This window comes from Tachyglossus aculeatus, chromosome 23, assembly GCF_015852505.1.
Source record: "Tachyglossus aculeatus isolate mTacAcu1 chromosome 23, mTacAcu1.pri, whole genome shotgun sequence".
In the NCBI taxonomy this organism is placed as follows: domain Eukaryota; kingdom Metazoa; phylum Chordata; class Mammalia; order Monotremata; family Tachyglossidae; genus Tachyglossus; species Tachyglossus aculeatus.
Genome location: NC_052088.1, coordinates 33058882 through 33079433, shown reverse-complemented (window position 1 = coordinate 33079433; position 20552 = coordinate 33058882). Strand labels below are relative to the sequence as shown.

Below are 20552 nucleotides of genomic sequence, written 5' to 3'. Positions count from 1 at the left end.
TGATAGGTGGTGATTAATGAAAAATGGTAGATTCAAGTCTGTGGGCAGAGCAGATTGGGTTTAATTTAGATAGCCATGAGAAAAAGAGTGAGTACAACAGTAAATGGAATTAACTTGAACTTCAAAAAGGGAAGAATACAGAGTAGGAAGACTTTTTTGATCTGCATCATGTTATTTAAAGAACTAAGGTCAACTTCAATTTTTATGCTATGGAGATGAATGATACACATCTCAAGAACAGGAACCACTGTGAGACACATGCATGCTCACATATAATGTACTTTTAGCTTCAGATTTCTCAAGATTTCCAGTGGAGGTTCCAAAAGTTAAATATAAGATTGAAAGCTTAGCAATATATACAACAGAGCCAGTGAGCGTAAAATGGAAAAATATCAAATTGCCCAGCCAAAATATCACTGAAAACACATTACACTAAAAAGAGTGAACACAAACTCTAAGAATTTTGTTCTTTGTGACAAACGCCTTCAGTTTTAAAAGTCTCAGTCAGTCCAAGATCCTAGAGGAAGACATGAAATAAATACTCGAATCACCATCTGTGCCTCTCTTCCTCCCAACAACCCTGCCGCCCCTCCAGATGGGATGAAACCTAAGTCAGAGTACAAATTGTTTTCGGTCTCATCAAAGATGTGAAACTACAGTAACGGTTCTGAGCTCAGGGGGATGGGATGACACACAAGTGACCATTCTCTTATAATATATTCAAACTTTACTTGCCTTCAAAAAACAGAAAATAAATGATTTATCATAACAAAACCAAAAACAGGCTATAGCAAACATCGGGATCCCTTTATTAAAATGTGGGATAGACTTGAATTTGAATGGCCCTTTTTACTTTTCCTAAACCACTTTCAAAATTAAAGTACCTTCTGTTTCAATGACATTTCTCAACCATATTTTCTCTTCCATTAGAGAACTGGATATTCTCCATTTGGATGTTCAGTATATGAATGAACAGGCTACATCTTTTGTCAGAAGAAATTAAAAGGAAAAAAATCTGGAGTAAGATTGTAACTTCTACTCACTTTTCTTCAATAATGTACATTAGAAATGGATTGCTATATTCAGAAGTGACATTTTGGAAAGACTCTTTCCTTTCACCTAATCTTCTAATTTTAAGTGATCTTGGCACCTTCATTTTTTCCCCCTTCAATCCAACATACCCAGAAACAAATGACACAATAACACAAACTCTTATGAGGAGAAACTCATTTTCAAAACACTGGATTAAATCATATACATTAAGCAACACAGGTCATAATGTGGTCTATAGGCTTCTATTATTTTCCACTGCACTGAAGCACAGAAAGAACTCCGAAAGGTATTTATAGACGAGGGAAAGAGAATCATCAATGGTTCTTATTGAGCGCTTACTGTATGCAGAGCACTGTAAATGCTAAATACTAAGAGAATGAGAATAAAGGTGCAATCTACTAAGAAGAAAGATCACAATTAGCATTATTCCAGCCCTACCTGAGCTCCAGTGGCAATCTCATCTGCAGCTTCATTCATCACTCCAAGAGTTTGGAATGCAAATACACACAGCTCCCGTTCACACACGGTAGGCTATCAAACAAACACACAAAAAAAGACATTTTTTTCCATTTCATAACTACTGAACTCTCTTTCTATGACTTCATAGAACAATGTACGGTGTAAATTCCTGTTGTGTTAGCTATTAGCCTGGGACTTATTAAACTGTCATCTGAAATGACCAGATTTTAAATAGAGTGAACTGACTCTTTGGAAGAATACTTAAACTCTAGTTTGGCTAGAAGATTAAACTTTTCGTATTGGTATTATTATTGGTGTTATTAGTAGTAATACCAATAATAACAGTAATTGTCATATTTGCTAAGTGCTTATCATGTACCATGCACTGGGGAAGATGCAAGATAAACTGGTCATTATCATCCATGGTATTTATTGAGCACTTACAGTGTGCAGAACACTGAACCAAGCACCCGGGCGAGTAGTCAATCGTATTTATCAAGCACTTACTGTGTGCAAAGCACTGTACTAAGCGCTTGGGAGAGGACAATATAACATCAGATGCTTTGCCTGCCCACAAAGAGCTCACAGTCTAGAGGGAGAGACAGACATGTCCCACATGGACTCTCAGTCTAAGGGGAGGGAAAACAGGTCTTCATTATCCATTTTACTGATGAGACAACTGAGGCACAGAGATGTTAAAAAGTCACTTAGCAGGCAAGTGGTGGATTTGGAATTAGAACCTGCGCTTCCTGATTCTCGGTTCAATCAATCAATCGTAGTTATTGAGCGCTTCATGTGTGCACAACACTGTACTAAGCACTTGGAAAGTACAATTGAGCAACAGATAGAGACAATCCCTACCCAACAATGGGCTCACATTCATTCATTCATTCATTCATTCAATCATATTTACTAAGCGCTTACTGTGCACTGTACTAAGCACTTGGAAAGTACAACTGGGCAACAGATACAGACAGTCCCTACCCAACAATGGGCCCACAATCTAGAACGGGGGAGACAGACAACACAACAAAACAAGTAGACAGGAGTCAATACCAACAGAATAAATACAGTTATAGCTATATACACCCAAGTCACCCAGCAGACAGGCAGCAGAGCCGGGCTCTGTGTTCTTTCTTCTAGGCCCCACTTCCTGATGAGAAAATGTTTCCAGATTGTTCTTGTACTTTTTACCTGAATATCTTGTATCAAAACCACAGTTAGCATGGTCCCTAATAACTATCATGATAGAGTAATAATAATAATAAATACCTAGTATGAGCCCCTTGTGGACCAGAGATGATTTCTGAACTGATTGGCACATAGGAAGTGCTTAGTAAATATCATCATTAGTATTATCATTATTGATAACGTTCTGGAAAGTTGGAGAGTACAAGAGAGTTAATAGACATGATCTTAACCTGAAAGGAATTTCCAATATGGAGGGTGGTCACTAAAGCCACTGTACAGATGGAAAGAAGGAGGAAAAAATTTGATAATACTAGTGCTAAAGTATTTAGATATGGGCAGAAATACAAGTGGTTGTGAGTGAATAAGTGTGTAGTTGGCACAGAAGCGCTGAAGTTTGGTTGGGGAGGGAGTGGATACAACTGGGGGCAAAAGGAAATTAATTGAGGAAGTCCCCTTGGAAGAGATGTGATTTCAGGTGGGCTTTGAAGAGGGAGACAACTATGGTCTGGTGGATTTGAAGAGAGGGAGTTCCACGCAGGGCAGAAGGTGGGAGCAGAGGACTTAAAGATGTGGGAAGGACAAGAACAAAGCCCAGTGAGTAAGTGAGCTTGAGGTGGCATTTAAAGACTTAATAGATCAGCGTGATGAATCCCTCTATGTTCTTCGTAAAAACTAAAGGAATCACCAAGTCTGTAGGCTCTCCAGCCAGGTCTAGGGTGAGAAAACAAATTAGTCAGAGCAAACAAGAGTGCTAATGGACTAATTGCTCCATAAATCAAATCTACAGAGTTGAATTCCACTCTGCATCAAGTAAATGCTCTGCCAATAATAAGCTCATTCATTTCCTAACCACTGAGAGATGCACTGGATTGGTTGCAAAGACTCTGACTTCAATAACCTCATGAAGTCTATAGCACTGATATACTGGCTTCACAATTACTTTGGAAGAGCTCTCATATTTCAGTCTAATACTGGTGTCACCTATTTGATTTATCTTATCTCCTACGTTCCATTGCATTAGGTAGCAGATGGAGCCTAACATGATCCAATTCACTGTGCCACTGCACCCAAGACAAAAGGCCTTTTTTATTGCTATTGCTCTTATGCTTCTTCAACTTGGAAGATGACTTAGTCACTTGCTTAAATAGGAGAGAAAATATGGGACTGATACTCTGTGCACTTCTGCATAAAGTTTCAAATTCCTGGCTTACTTTCTTCTTGTAATAATAATGATAATAATTATGATATTTTTTAAGTTCTTACTATGTGCCAGGCACTGTACTAAGCGCTGGGGTGGATACAAGCAAATTGGGTAGGGCACAGTTCCTATCACATGTGGGGTGCACTGTCTTAATCCCCACTTTTCAGATGAGGTAACTGAGGCTCCAAGAAGTGCAGTGACTGGAGGGATTTTAAGATCAATGGATTGACCATGTCTTGGAGCCCATATCATTCACCTCTGCCACCTACTCCAGAGTCTAGTACCAGTCATGTACCTCTCCCCAGGCCCCACCTCTAACTTTCTGAACCATTTCTGATCCCTTTCTCACGTTCCCTACATTGGTCCTTGGGGACTTTAATATGCATATAAATGGCCCTGATAACGCTTCTGCTGCTCACTTTCTATCACACCTCAGCTCCACTGTGTCTGTCCCTTGAATGCATAGCAGGGAAGAAGGGAAATTAAAGAGAATAAATGTTTATCAGAACCTATGTTATATAAAAGAAACACTGTCAAATGAAGGGATTTTTTTTATTACTGGATTCTCATGTTTCCATATTTTCAATGAACTTTCTTTCCTTTGGCCTTTGTTATCAATCTGCCACCAGGAGGATACTTATCTCTTTTCCCTCCCCCATGCTGGTGATATTTTCCTTATTTCTATACAGGGTTAGCAGGCAAAGTCTGCAAAGACTGTGGGGATTAAGGACTATTTAAATACCACATCCCAGGGTTAATGACAGCTTACAGTCCCAGCAACACTGAGCTCCCCCAAATAATTAACATGGAAAATATTTGGTTCCTAAATACAGTTCCCTTGAAAAGAAGCCTTCATTTTAGGATTGAATCTCATTAAAGAGGAAGGATTATTAAAAAAAAGATTTACAATATTTAAGGAGACAGCCCTTCAATCAGGACTCCAGTAATATTTTCAACTGCAATCCAATACTTGGTAGAAACTGGAAATGGGAAATTATTATAATGAATCATCAAATCCATTAGCTGGAAGACCCTGAATTTTTTTTTGCTGTAATACCTGCTCACATTTGACTAGATCAAAATGAATATCTAAAGGTTTGCTATTTCCATTATAGCATATACACTATGGCTATGACTAATCAACCTACTTAATATAAATAGTACAGTCTTCAGCAACATCTAAATTATTCTGAGAGACAGAGAGAAGTGTGAGAGAAATAGAAGTGTGAGAGAAAGAGAAGTGTGAAAGAATAGTGTGTGAGTGAGAGAAGTGAGAGAAATCGAAGTGAGAGAGAGAGAAGGGTGAAAAAAGAAAATGAGAGAAAGAAATGAGTGTATGGTGGGGGGGAGGGAAATATGAGAAAGATGTGAGGAAGCAAAAATGTGAGAGAGAAAGCAAAAACGTGAGAGACAGAGGGAAATATGAGAAAGAAAGGAAAATTTGAGAAAAAGAGGAAAATGTGAGAAAGAAAGAGGGAAACGTGAGAAAAAAACAAGGGAAATGTGATAGAGGGAGAAATGTGAAAAAGAGAAATATAAGAGAGAAAGATGTGAGAGAAAGAAAAAATGTGAGAGAAAAAATGAGGGAAAAATGAAAGGAAAAATGTGGGAAAGAAAAAATGTGAGAAAAAATGTGAGGGAGAAAGAAATGTGAGAGAAAAAGAAGAAAGGTGATGAACAGAGAAAAAGATCAATCAGTTAATTAACTGATTTACTGCGAACTTATTAAATTCAGAATACTGTACAAAGCACTTGGGAGAGTACAACAGAGTTGATAGATCAAAGTTCCTGCCCATCAAATGCTTACACTTTATGGCATTTTATTAAGCGCTTACTATGTGCAAAGCACTGTTCTAAGTGCCAGGGAGGTTACAAGGAGATCAGGTTGTCCCATGGGCGGCTCACAGTCTTAATCCCCATTTTACAGATGAGGGAACTGAGGCACAGAGAGGTGAAGTGACTTGCCCAAATTCACACAGCTGACAATTGGCAGAGCCGGGATTTGAACCCATGACCTCTGACTCCAAAGCCCGGGCTCTTTCCACTGAGCCACGCTGATTCTTTAGATGGGGAAAGAGAGTGCTAGGGAAAAAGAGAGATGAGAGAGACAATGAGAGAGTCTCATTTAAAATAAACCTTCTTCCTGAGGCAGGCTGTCTAGAAAGATGGCCATCAAACTGCTTCCCCAGTCTCTTTTAGGGCCACTATTGGAGACAGAAGACAATGCCGGTTGGGCCTAATGTGATCTTTTTATCGTTCCAGTCACCTTTGTGCCCACCTGTCCTGGAGGACATGCACCCCAACTGAGCATCCAAGTCCAGTCACCTCTTCAAATGCCTCACCTTGGGTGCAATTAGAAAGGGTACCTGCCTGACAAGTGTCACCAGGAGAGAAGTGACCTGTACCTCCATCCTCTCTGAACTGTGGTGAATTTGGCAAGGAGAAAATTGCTCTTTGGGGACATTTCTCAGGTGGCGGTTCCATGGGAAATTGCCAAGAAACAATCTTGAATCTCACTTGTCAATCTTGTCAATCTCAATCTCAAACTTGTCAATCTCAAATTTGTCAATCTCAATCTTGAATCTCCCCTCCAAAGTATAGTACCCTTGCAAGGGGAATGGAATGGAATAAAATGGGAGAAGTAGTGTGGCCTAATGGATAGAGCACAGACCTGCAAATCAAAAGGACCTGAGTTCTAATTCTGGTTCTGCCATTTTTCTGCTATGTTACCTTGGGAAAAGTCATTTATTATAATAATAATAATAATAATAATAATAATAATAATAATGATAGCATTTATTAAGCACTTACTATGTGCAAAGCACTGGGGAGGTTACAAGGTGATCAGGTTGTCCCACGGAGGGTTCAAAGTCTTCATCCCCATTTTATAGATGAGGTAACTGAGGCACAGAGGAGTAAAGTGACTTGCCCAAAGTCACACAGCCGACAACTGGCTGAGCTGGGATTTGAACCCATGATGATGATGATGATGGCATTTATTAAGCGCTTACTATGTGCAAAGCACTGTTCTAAGCGCTGGGGAGGTTACAACGTGATCAGGTTGTTCCATGGGGGGCTCACAATCTTAATCCCCATTTTACAGATGAGGTAACTGAGGCGCAGAGAAGTGAAGTGACTTGCCCAAACTCACACAGCTGACAAGTGGGGGAGCTGGGATTTGAACCCATGACCTCTGACTCCAAAGCCCGGGCTCTTTCCACTAAGCCATGCTGCTTCTCTGTGCCTCAGTTACCTCATCTATAAAATAGGGATAATATTTGTGATCCCCATGTGGGAATGTGTCCAAACTGATTAGCTTGCATCTGCCTCAGCGCTTAGTACATCCCTGGCACATAGTAAGCACTTTAAAAATACCACAAAAAAATAAATTCCACACACAATAAAGTCATGTGACAAATATCTGTGGTCCCTCCTGGCAATCTCTTGATTCAATGAATTTGTTTCTCTGAAGGTACAACTTCCTGTAACTTCTCCAAAACCTAGATCATTTAACAGTTACCCTCTCCCTTTCATCATCCAAGTTTCACTGCTTTTACTTGCTACTCCATGCATCAGCCTACTTGACTCTCTCCAAGTTGGCATCTTTCTTTACTGTTTCACACCATTTGTATCACAGTTTACATTGATCTCCCCCTGTTCAAATTCACATTCTTTAGATCACTCTCTGCCTCCCTGCTTTCCTCATGGCTTCCCAGACACTTCTGGAGAAGGTATTTCCTGGTATCCAAACACATAATAATAATAGTAGTATACAAGTGCTACGTGCTATACTGAGCACTGGTGCAGTTACGAGATAATCAGGTTGGATTATCCCGTCCTGTCCCACGTGTGGGCTCACACCTTAAGCAAGAGGGGGGAAAAGGGTATTTAATCCCCATTTACAGGTGAGCATTGAGAAATTAAGTGACCTGTCCAAGGACACACAGCACTCAAGGGGCAGAGCAAGGATTAAAACATAGGTTTCTGAGTTCCAGTCTTGTGCTCTTTCTATTAGGCCATGCTACTTCTACCTAGTGCCTAAAACCTTACACTATGACTATCTATAACTTATGATAACATCTGGTCTACAGCTAGATTGCAAACTCCTTGAGGGCACGGATCATGTCTACTGATTCCACTGTAGTCTCCTAAAAGTGAGGTATAGTGCTCTGCCCAGGTAAGAGCTCAATAAATACCACTGACTGATTGATTAGCACCTGTTAGTACTCTGAAGGGAGAAGTGTTTTGAATCATTCCTGGATAGGATAGTGTCCCTGGGAGGTTCTGGATGTGTGTACATCATGTTCTTATTTATACATCTTTTTCCCTTAGGAAATTAATTCCCCACAAATTCAGGACTGAAACTTACCCGAAGCATGGGGCCATTTTGAAACACATGAGGCTCATCACAAACGACACAATATTCATTCAAAACAGGTATCCGTTGCTCAGCAAACTCTATGGTCTGAGGGCAGAGAAAAGGAGAATAAGAAGAGCTGCTTAGAAATGAGGAAAATTCAGCTCAAAATAGAAACCATTTCTGACACACAACCCTTATCACCTCACCTGAACCAAGAATCCTCGGTCTCGGATTGGAATGCATTTTGCACCATAATTTAGCTGTTAAAGAAAAGAGGAAAATAGCTTCATTATAAGAAACTATTGAAATGCAAGATACCGAATAGGCTAAACTCAGTACTGCATTTAAGTATCTACACCAAAAATACATACTAGAATATATTTTAAGATTCAACCTTTACAACATGGCTGAAATCTGTCATTTTCCTCTCCATCCAAACTGCTACCACGTTAATCCAAACACTGTCCTATCTCGCCTTGATTATCAGCCTCCTTGCTGATCTCTGAGACTCCTCTCTCTCCCCATTCCAGTGTATACTTCACTCTGTTGCCCGGATCACTTTTCTACAAAAACATTCAGTCCATGTTTCCCACTCCTCAAGAATCTCTGGTGGTTGTCCATTCACCTCTGCACCAAACAGAAACATGAAGGCACTCGATTACGTTGCCCCCTCCTACTTCACCTCACCATTCTCCTACTACAACCCAGCCCACACATTTCACTCCTCTAATGCCAAACTACTCACTGTATCTCCATCTCGTCTATCTTGCCGCCAACCTCTCGCCCATGCCCTTCCTCTGGCCTAGAATGCCTTCCCTCTTCGTATCTAACAGAAAATTACTCTCCCCATCTTCAAAGCCTTATTGAAGGCACATCTCCTTCAGTAAGCCTTCACTGAGTCAGCCTTCATTTCCTGTTCTTCTACTCCCTTCTGCATCACCCTGACTTGCTCCTTTTATTCAACAGCCTGGCCTCCAGCCTCAAAGCACTTATGTACATATCCATATTTCATTTATATTAAGGTCTGTCTTCCCCTCTAGACTGTAAGCTCCTTGAGGGCAGGGACTGTGCATGTTAAATTGTTGTGTTATACTCTCCTGAGCGCTTTGTACAGTGCCCTGCACACAGTAAGGGCTCAGTAAATACAATTGATTGATTTTAAAATCACTATACATTTACATCATTATTTGATCAGGTAACTGTATTTGTTGTGGTTTTTAATCACTGTTTTAAAATATATTTACATTCTTTGGATCTTGGGAACCCACTAGTACACTTTACATTACCTCTATGGAAAAATAAGTCTCACTAAGTGAGGTTAAGTGAGGTTTCACTTAACACTGTATATTCATAAAGTAACTGAGAGTGCTAAAGTATCTCTCTGCCTCCCCTAACAGATTGTAAAATCCTTGAAGGCAGGAATTGTATCTACTAAGTCTATTAAACTCTTCCAACCACGTGAATACAGTACACTGCACACAACATGCACCTCATTCATTCATTCAATCATAATTATTGAGCGGTTACTGTGTGCAGAGCACTGTACTAAGCACTTGGGAGAGTACAATACAACAATAAACAGTAAACAAAAAAGCCTCTTCATGATTTCACCTTGGATTAATTTTGGGACCATAATGATAATGTCTAGCCTTTGCCTCTCTCACAAAGTATCTTTCCCTTTTTTTTTAGGTCATAGGTTCTAATCCTGACTCTGCTACATCTGCTGTGTGACCCTGGGCAAGTCACTTCACTTCTCTGTGCCTCAATTATCTCATCTGTAAAATGAGGATTGAGACTGTGAGTCCCACAAGGGACAGGGACTGTGTCCAACCTGATTTGCTTGTGTCCACCTCAGAGGTTAGTACAGTGCCTGGCACAAAGTAAGCGCTGAGCAACTACTACTATTATTATTATTATTTTGTAAAGAGCTATTCCCCTCTTTTATTCTACACATCTTCATAAACACCTATCTCAACACAGACAAATGTTCACACAATGTCACCCAAATGCCAAACATACGTGCATAAATACATGCTACTCACGCACTTGTATACACATACAAAAGTACCTATCTATGCATGTATTTACATAACTAAAAAATATACACACTAGAAGTTGTAATGGTACTTATTGGGTACACACTGGGCTGTACATGATGCATGGGTTTGATGCATTTGGGAGCATTTGCCTTCTCCACTAGAGTGAAAACTCCCTATAAGCAGGAAACTTGTAATTTCATTAATCTGTATGTCCCAAAGAGTTTAGTACAGCACATGGCGCTCAATAAACACTAAACACTACTACTGCCACCAGAGAAAGTTCTTCAGAAGCACTGAAATTCCCAGAGTTTAAACTCTTTTCTGGACCTGGATGAGTGCAGGAATCATCTTCCTTCTTCCTCTCTTTCCAACTCTTTCTCCTGATTTACACAGAACTCCTCCATATCCATAAGGAAAATGGTAAATTGGGACATGAGCTTAGCCCCAGAAGGAGGGGAATCAGACAGTTCTGCTCTGCCGCTCTCTACCTACTAGGACAGATCTGTGCTGAGCCAAGGAGACCAGACACCAAGCACTCTACTGGTTACTCAGCTGAAAGGGTTTCTACAAAAATGTTCAGGCCACGTTTCCCCACTCCAGAAACTCCAGTGGTTGCCCATCCATCTTCACTTCAAAGAAAAACTCCTCACCATTGGCTTTAAAGCCCTCAATCCCCTTGCCCCCTCCTACCTGACCTTGCTACTCTCCTACTGCAACCCAGCCCACACAGTTCGCTCCTCTAATGCTACCCTTCTCACTGTGCCTCCATCTTGTCTATCTCATCGCCAACCCCTCGCCCACATCCTGCCTCTGGCCTGGAACGCCATCCCTCCTCAAATCTGACAAATAATTACTCTCCCCCCGTTCAAAGCCTCAGTGAGGGCACATCTCTTCCAAGAGGCCTTCCCAGACTAAGCCCCGCTTTCCTCTTCTCCCACTCCCTTCTGCATCACCCTGACTCCCTTTGTTCATCCCCCACCCAGCCCCACAGCACTGATGTACATTTCTGTAATTTATTTATTTATATTTATGTCTGTTTCCACAAACTAGACTGTAAGCTCATTGTGGGCATGCAATGTGTCTGTTTATTGTTGTACTGTACTCTCCCAAATGCTTAGCACTGTGCTTTGCACACAATACGTGTTCAATAAATATGAACACTTATTGTGAGCCCCACATGGGACAACCTGATCACCTTGTATTCCCCCCCAGCGCTTAGAACAGTGCTTCGCACATAGTAGGTGCTTAACAAATGCCATCATTATTATTATTATCAACATGATTGAACGAATGAATGAAGAAAAGAGCAGGAAGAGAGAAGCAATGTGGCCTAGTGGAAAGCACAAGGACTGGGAGTCAGGAGAGCTGGGTTCTAACCCTCGCTCTACCACTTGCCTGCTGTGTGACCTTAGGCAAGCCATTTAGCCTCTCTGTGCCTCAAGAGAAGCAGCATGGTATAGTGGAAAGAGCACAGGCTTGGGAGTCAGAGGACTCATTCATTCATTCAATCGTATTTATTGAGCGCTTATTGTGTGCAGAACACTGTACTAAGCACTTGGGAAGTACAAGTTGGCAACATATAGAGACGGTCCCTACCCAACAACAGGCTCACAGTCTAGAAATGTGGGTCCTAATCCTGGCTTCGCCACTTGTCTGCTGTGTGACCTTGGGCAAGTCACTTAACTTCTCTGTGCCTCAGTTACCTCATCTGTAAAATGGGGATGAAGACCGTGAGCCCCTCGTGGGACAACCTGATTACCCTGTACCTACCCCAGGGCTTAGAACAGTGCTTGGCACATAGTAAGCATTGAACAAATACCATAATTCTTATTATTATATGTAAACGAGGGATTGACAACCCGTTCCCACTCCCCTGTAGTCTGTGAGCCCCATGCATAACCCAGACCGATCTGATGACACTGTGTTTACACTGGCATTTAGGGCTGTGATTAGCACATAGTAAGTGGTTACCAAATTCCTGTCTGAGCAAAAGGGCTGGATCCATAAGAAAGGTCTGGCTCTGGTGTGGGGTGGAGTGCAGGAGTGGGTGAAGGGTAATGAGCAAAAACAGGATGAGGGAGAAGGGGAGAGAGGGTTTGCAACAGCTGAGGTAACGGTAAGAGCTGTGGCATGATGGCAGCAGGAACAATGGATCAGAAAGGAGGCTGAGAGCCTAAGGATGGAGGAAGACTGCCCTCACTCCAGGAAGCAGGGACCCAGACACAGCCGTCCATCGCTTCTGTCAGTCAGCCGATTATATTTACTGAGTGCTTACTGTGTACAGAGCACTGTACTAAGCACTTGGGAGAGTCCAATTCAGCAATATAACAGACACAGTCCCTGCCCACAACAAGCTTACAGTCTAGAGGGGGACACAAACATGAATGGAAATAAATAAAGGGCAGATATTTACATAAGTGCTGAGAGGCTGGGACATGGGGTGAATACAGGGAGCAAGTCACGGTGACACAGAAGGAAGCTGAAGAAGGGGGAAAGAGGTCGTCTGTTGCCATTGCTGGTAGAATATCTCCTTCTAGAAGGTGGGGACTGGTCTTGCCAGCCCTGTTAAATGGCTCGACTATGTCCTTGCCTGCTCTGACCCTTTCTGGCATCAGCAGCCCTGCTCCATTCTCCCCCACACAGCTGCCTAGGTTTCTTCTGCCATTAATGCTGGCATATCTACCAAGGCCTGGGCCACCAAGTCAGACAAGGAGCACCAAGGTGGCAACAACAGCATGGTGATCCTCAAAGCTCCTTAGAATTATATATACATTAAAGAGAAACAGGAATAGAAAGCGTGCATGCAGGGGAGACAGAGAGAGAGAGATAGAGAGCATGGGAGAGAGGAAGTGTGGGAAAGAAAGAGCATGGGAAAGAGAAAGAAAGCAAGAGTGGGGGAGACAGAGATGGAGATCAGGAAGTGCAGAGTGAGACAGAGAGGAGAAAGGGAGAGAGATACAGGTGATATACTGTATAAAATTAGGACTTCAAAAATATTTCACTAATGCTACACTGTATTCATCCAAATAAATGATTGCTATTTTCAAAATACTCCAAAAAAACCTTCTCTACCATTTAATTATATATAGAAACAGCCCCACTTAAATGGGCAATCTTGGGGCTAAAATATCATCTTGAATAAAACATAAAAATGAAACAAATACCGAAAGGAAATGGTTTTGTGAATTCACTCTGTGGCTTTCCTACTAGAAACCCACATTACTCTGACAAGAATTGGGATTAAATTGGGATGGTAAGGTAAAATTACCAGGCTAGGCCTGTTCCCAAAGTAAAAACTTCGTTTTTTAGCTACAGACCCCAAACGTGTGTTGGACATGAAAGGTCTTATGGCCCACAGCGCATTGACGAGCACGCTGTCCCTAACAGGAGAAGGGGCAAAAAGAGGAAAACGGTCACTCACAGTTGTCTGAGGTGATGAGGACGACGACGGAGTTAGGATGCCAATCAGACCTGAGGTAAGGGAGAGCCTCCTGCCTTCTACAATGGCCTCTTTGAAGAGCTCTGTCTTGGACGACTTGGGAGCACTGGAATACGTCTTGCTGAGCAATTTGTGGTTCTTCAATCCGTCGAGCTCCTCCACCCTCAGATTACTCGAATAAGACCTGCTTAAGAGTTTCTGGGGTTTCAAGGTGCTGCTGTGCTCACACCGGGGGTCCCCGGAACACGATCGAGTCAATGGTTTATGCGACTTTACAGCGACGCACTCCTCCTGCTTGCCACCCGTAGCCGGGCAGGCACGACTGAGCAGCCGGTGGGGTTTCATGGCCGGGGCCGGCTCGGTCCGCGGATCACCGGACAGGGACCGGCCCAGCGCTCGGTGGGACTTGGCAACGCAGATGTCCTCGGCCTTGACCGTGCTGGAACATGTCCTCCGCAGCAACTTCTGCGTTTTGGAGATGCCATCTGGATCCGATTTTAGTTTGGGTTTGTTTTTACCGCAACCCGGAGGGGGATAACTTGGCGACCTCAGAAACAGAAAGAGGGAAGATTTTCGTTCGTTCAATCATATTTATTGAGCGCTTACTGTGTGCAGACCACTGTATTAAGCACTGGGAGAAGACTATAACAATAAGCAGACACATTCCCTGTCCACAACAAGCTTATGGTCTAGAGGGGGAGACAGACATTAATAAACAAATTACATATAGGGACATAAATTACAGATATTTCGTGACACATTCAATGTGTCCTGCCCATGAGAGAGACGCAATTTTTGCCAGCGGAGCTGGGTTCTAAGCAATGATGTTCTTTCATTTAGCTTAATTGTGTTGGAACAGTGCCTGACACATAGTAGGCATAATAATAAAGTTATATTTAGGTGTTCACTATGTGTCAAGCAATGTTCTAAGCATTGGGATAGATACAAGCCTCACAGCACTTACGTATATATCTGTAATGATATTTATTTGAATCAATGCCTATCTCCCCACCTCTAGACGGTGAACTCATCCTGGGCAGGGACTGTCGCTGTTTACTGTTGTATTGTTCTTTCCCAAGTGCTTAGGACAGTGCTCTGCACACAATAAACACTTAATAAATACAACTGAATGAATGAATGAAAGTTAATCAGGTTGGACACAATCCCTGTCCCACATGGGCTCACAGTCTTGACAGTCTCAGACACTTTACAAATACCATAATAATAGTAATTTAAGTGTTTGGGTTCATGGTAGCAAAACAGCCTGACCTAACAGATATAACACAGGACAGGGAGTCAGGATGACCTGGGTTCTAATCCCGGCTCTGCCACTTTCATTCATTCATTCATTCATTCATTCATTCAACTGTATTTATTAAGCGCTTACTGTGTGCAGAGCACTTTATTACACACTTGGGAAAGAACAATACAACAATAAACAGAGACAATCCCTGCCCACAGTGAGGTCACAGGCTAGAGGGGGGAGACAGACAGCAATACAAATAAAGAAAATTACAGATATATTTATCCGGGGGGCTAGGAGCGGGGGTGAGTAAGAGCAAAGGGAGCAAGTTAGGGCGATGCAGAAGGGATTGGGAGATGAGGAAACGTGCCAGTTGAGTGAACTTGAGCACTTCTCTATGCCTCAATTATCTCACCTGTAAAATGGGGATTAAGACCATGAGCCCTTGTGGGATATGGACTGTATCCAATCTGCTTAGCTTGTATTTACCCCAGTGCTCAGTACAGTGCCTGGTACATAGTAGGTGTTTAACAAATATTTTGTTAAAAAATTGGCCTCAGGCCATGAAAGAGACTTACAACTCCTCATATTTGCCTAAAAATACTGTTGGAATGTGTTTTGTAAAAAGCACTGCATTTGAACAAAGAGGAATAATAAATAATAATGATGGTATTTGTTAAGCGCTCACTATGTGCGAAGCACTGTTCTAAGCACTGGGGGATACAAGGTGATCAGGTTGTCCCACGTGGGGCTCACAGTCTTAATCCCTGTTTTACGGATGAAGTAACTGAGGCTCAGAGAAGTGAAGCAATCAATCAATCATACTTATTGAGCATTTACTGTGTGCAGAGCACTGTACTAAGCGCTTGGGAAGTACAAGTTGGCAACATATAGAGACAGTCCCTACCCAACAGTGGGCTCACAGTCTAAAAGGGGGAGACAGAGAACAAAACCAAACATACTAACAAAATAAAATAAATAGAATAGATATGTACAAGTAAAATAAATAGAGTAAATAAATATGTACAAACATATATACATATATACAGGTGCTGTGGGGAAGGGAAGGAGGTAAGATGGGGGGATGGAGAGGGGGACGAGGGGGAGAGGAACGAAGGGGCTCAGTCTGGGAAGGCCTCCTGGAGGAGGTGAGCTCTCAGTAGGGCCTTGAAGGGAGGAAGAGAGCTAGCTTGGCAGATGGGCAGAGGGAGGGCATTCCAGGCCCGGGGGATGACGTCGGCCAGGGATCGATGGCGGGACAGGCGAGAACGAGGCACGGTGAGGAGATTAGCGGCAGAGGAGCGGAGGGTGCAGGGTGGGCTGTAGAAGGAGAGAAGGGAGGTGAGGTAGGAGGGGGCGAGGTGATGGAGAGTCTTGAAGCCGAGGATGAGGAGTTTCTGCCTGATGCGCAGATTGATTGGTAGCCACTGGAGATTTTTGAGGAGGGGAGTAACATGCCCAGAGCGTTTCTGGACAAAGACAATCCGGGCAGCAGCATGAAGTATGGATTGAAGTGGGGAGAGACATGAGGATGGGAGATCAGAGAGAAGAATGATACAGTAGTCCTGACGGGATAGGATGAGAGCTTGAACGAGCGAAGTGACTTGCCCAAGGTCACAGAGCTGACAATTGGCAAGGCCAGGATTAGAAACCATGACCTCTGACTCCAAAGCCCATGCTCTTTCCACTGAGCCACGCCGCTTCTCATACACGCTCTCCCTTCCCCTTAGACTATAAACCCAATATGGGACAAGGACTGTGTTTTATCTGATTGTATTGTGTCCCAGTGATTGGCACATAATAAGCACTTAACAAATACCATAATTATTATTGTTCTCAGTAGCAGCAAAATGTGAAATCATTTTAAAATGGAGACCCAGGCCCATACTCTTGGAATGGAATGTACTAAGCATTTACAGTGTGCAGAACACTGTACTACGCACTTAGGAGAGTTCACTACAATAGTGTTGCTAGACATGATCCCTGTCCTCAAGGTGCTTACAGTCTGGTGAATGCAATGCCAGTAGTGTATATGTGTACATATTTATTATTCTATTTATTTTATTAATGATGTGCATATGTCTGTAATTCTATTTATTTATATTGATGCTATTGATGCCTGCCTACTTGTTTTGTTGCTGTCTTCCCCCTTCTAGACTGTGAGCCCGTTGTTGGGTAGGGATTGTCTCTACTTCTTGCCAAATTGTACCTTCCAAGCACTTAGTACAGTGCTCTGCACACATTAAGTGCTCAATAAATGAATGAATGAATGAATGAATATGAGGAAGGCACTTAACTGAGAACTACTTGAAATCACAAGTGTGAGAAAGTGCCTTGAAAGGGAAAATGAACGAAGGAAAACTCTAACAGAAACACATTTAATCTTGCTAAGCCGCTGATGTTACCTGCGCAAGGTAGAAAATATGTGCAGAGGGGATTTCACCTTCTTCTCAGACAGTTTCTTGTTGTGCAAACAATTGGATTTCTCTTTGCTCTGCTTCCACTGCTGTGTAACAAAGGTCTGCATAATTCTGGCAATGTGAAAATGATTCACTCATTATGATCCCCAAGCAATTTCAAATCAGCCTTGTACTTCCATTGTGCAGAAAAATCTCTCCATTACAAGGGAGCCTAGTTTCCTTCTCAAATTATTGTAACAATTCGGAATAAAAATTCAGAATCATTTTCCCTGGAGAAACATCAGATACTGTAGGAAAACTGCTTTCAAAAAATATCTTGATTTCTACTGTTGTAGCCATCACGGCATTCGTATCTACGAAGCTTTGAGAAATCAGGCTAATAATGATCATTCTAAAAACTTAAAGCAGAAGAAGATAACATTTTCATTGACAACAATTATTATTTGATCATTTTATTGGTGAGGGCACCAGAATTAGGATGGTTCTCACAGCTCTCAAGACCTAACTTCAAACCACTCTTATAACCTCTCTTTGCAGTACCCCAAGGTAAGAGGACTAAGAGAATCAGAGGAAGAACAAAATGTTTTAACATCTTTCAAAAATGACTAGTTTTAATGAAGTGAAATTGGCAATGCAAGTTTTCAAAAATTTCAAATTATATTTTCTAAAAGTAAAAAAGATTTTAGTTTGACATTTGACATTTCTCTTTCTAAAGACCAAATCAAGCTAATTTTAATTATATTGAATTAAATAAACAAAATTTTACCACTTTGCCAAGGTACTTCAAATCCTCCCTTTCAGTTTACTTCCTAATGGAGAAGCTTTGGCTGGTTTGAGACAAAAATAAGAAGTTTTACAAGGAACTTCTTTTCTCTATTAATATTATAAACTACACTTTCTAAACTATTAAGCACTTACAGACTTAGTCACCTTACCTACCAACATTAAAGAGAATTGGTGACTACTCAATAGAATATTAAATTTTTTCATTGATGCTTAAATGATCATACCTAAAATTATCTGGATTCAGTTACTGCATTATTCAAATGAAGTAGAACCTATTTGACGTCAATTACCATACTGCTAAGTGTTTCCTGATTCAGTGCTTTAGAATTCACGGAATCATTAACAGTAAGTTAAATTCTCACCTGGATCATTCCCTTCAGAACAAGAAGCTTCTACTGATTTCATAACAGATAAAGGAAAAAGAAAATCCTGTCTGCTTGAAATACATTTTTGTCACTTTTTTTAAACTCACTTTTTCAGCTGGTGTCCCAATCCAAATCTTTCCTTTGTGGAAATCTGAAACACGTCAACAGTGGGCACTGAAAAGCATAAGGCAAGGACTTGTAAAATGTTTGCATTAAAAAAGACTTTGTTCACAACAAGCAAAACCATTAGTTTAGTTTCATCTCTCACATGCAGGACCAGAACCCCCAAACATGTAGCCTACCTGTCCAACCTTCAGAGAATTTCTTCATACTGTATTTGTGTTGGATTTGATTTCTCCAAGCTCTCGATAATGAATGTTATAACTGGATTCTGTCACAGGGGCTACTGACTCTCCAAGCTAGAGGTTCAAAAGGGGCCCCTTCCCTTCTCCCACCCACAATCTTTCTCTGATTCAGTTCTAAATCAGAAGAGAGAAAAGGCAGAAGCTAGCACAATCTCAGGCCCCCTTGACTTCACAGGCTCTGCACTTCCTTTTGCACTGCCAATCAATCAGTGGCTCTGATGTTAACTTTCTACTGTGACTCGATCTTCACTAGCCAACCCCTAGCCCACGTCCTGCCTCTTTCCTGGAACGCCCTTCCTCCTCAAATCCTACAGATAAGTCCTCTCCCCACCATCAGAGCCTTATTGAAGGCCCATCTCCTCCAAGAGGCCTTCCCAGACTAAGCCCCTCCTTTCCTCTTCTCCCACTCCTTTCTGACTTGCTCTCTTTGTTCTTCCTCCCTCCCAGCCCCACAACACTTATTTACACAACACTTATTTATTGGGAAGCAGCGTGGCTCAGTGGAAAGAGCCCAGGCTTTGGAGTCAGAGGTCATGGGTTCAAATCCTGGCTCCGCCACTTGTCTGCTGTGTGACTTTGGACAAGTCACTTCACTTCTCTGCACCTCAGTTACCTCATCTGTAAAATGGGGGTTAAGACTGTGAGCCCCCTGTGGGACAACCTGATTACCTTGTATCCTCCCCAGCGCTTAGAACAGTGCTTTGCACATAGTAAACGCTTAATAAATGTCATCGTTATTATTATTATTACATAGCTGTAATGTATTTATTTGTATTGATGTCTGTCTCCCCTGCTCTAGACTGCAAGCTCGTTGTGGGCAGGGATCGTGTCTACCAACTCTGTTGTACTGAACTCTACCACATGCTTAATACAGTGCTCTGCACACAGTAAATGCTCAATAAATACAGTTGATTAACTTGTGAAGAACAGTGCTTAACACATAGTAAGTGCTTAACAAGTACAATGATAATAATAAAAAGAAGAATGCAATGTCTTATTACAAGGAATAGTATAAACAGATTAGTTACTCTGTATCTACATTTGGTTCATTCAAATTAAATTCAGGTAACTTCCTAGATAATAATGATAATAATAATAATTGTGGTTTTTAAGTGTTTATGTGCCAAGCACTGTAGTAAGCACTGGGGTGGATACCAGCAAATCGGGTTGGACTCAGTCCCTGTCCCACATAGGGCTCACAATCTTAATCCCCATTTTACAGATGAGGTAACTGAGGCACAGAGAAATGAAGTGACTTTGCCAAGGTCACACAGTAGACAAGTGACGGGGTCAGGATTAGAACCCAGGTCCGTTCTCTAGCTACAGCTTCGAGACTGCTAACCAAATGTTTATGAATTTCTGCTCATAAAGATGTACTGTTTAGAGTGAAGGAGGATAACTTGGCCCTGATATACTGCAGTTTCCATCAGAAAAAATATTCCTCTGTTCCTCTGGAGGAGCACAAACATTTCTCTGAACTGGCAACGAAGGTTTAAATGTTGGTTTGCAAGGCTGTATTCAAAGTACACTCAGTTCTGCCATAACTCCTTCTCGTAACAGATGATTTCTTGCAGTTTCTTCCAGCTCTATGATTCTCTGATTTGATACTTGCCAGAACACAAACAAACTTA

The 20552-nt window shown here is 41.8% G+C and overlaps 1 protein-coding gene across 2 annotated transcripts in view; it reads right to left on the bottom strand.

The window, feature by feature from the left end:
* Nucleotides 1-20552, bottom strand: part of PARP8 (poly(ADP-ribose) polymerase family member 8) — a 142885-nt gene that overhangs the window by 25187 nt on the left and 97146 nt on the right. For both annotated transcript variants that reach the window (XM_038765776.1, XM_038765777.1), the window contains 6 exons: nt 18664-18730; nt 17391-17516; nt 13725-14289; nt 8471-8524; nt 8274-8369; nt 1492-1584 (listed from right to left, as the gene is read on the bottom strand). In XM_038765776.1, coding sequence (XP_038621704.1) covers nt 1492-1584; nt 8274-8369; nt 8471-8524; nt 13725-14289; nt 17391-17516; nt 18664-18730 — 1001 coding nt within the window. The remainder of the gene's footprint in view (nt 1-1491; nt 1585-8273; nt 8370-8470; nt 8525-13724; nt 14290-17390; nt 17517-18663; nt 18731-20552) is intronic.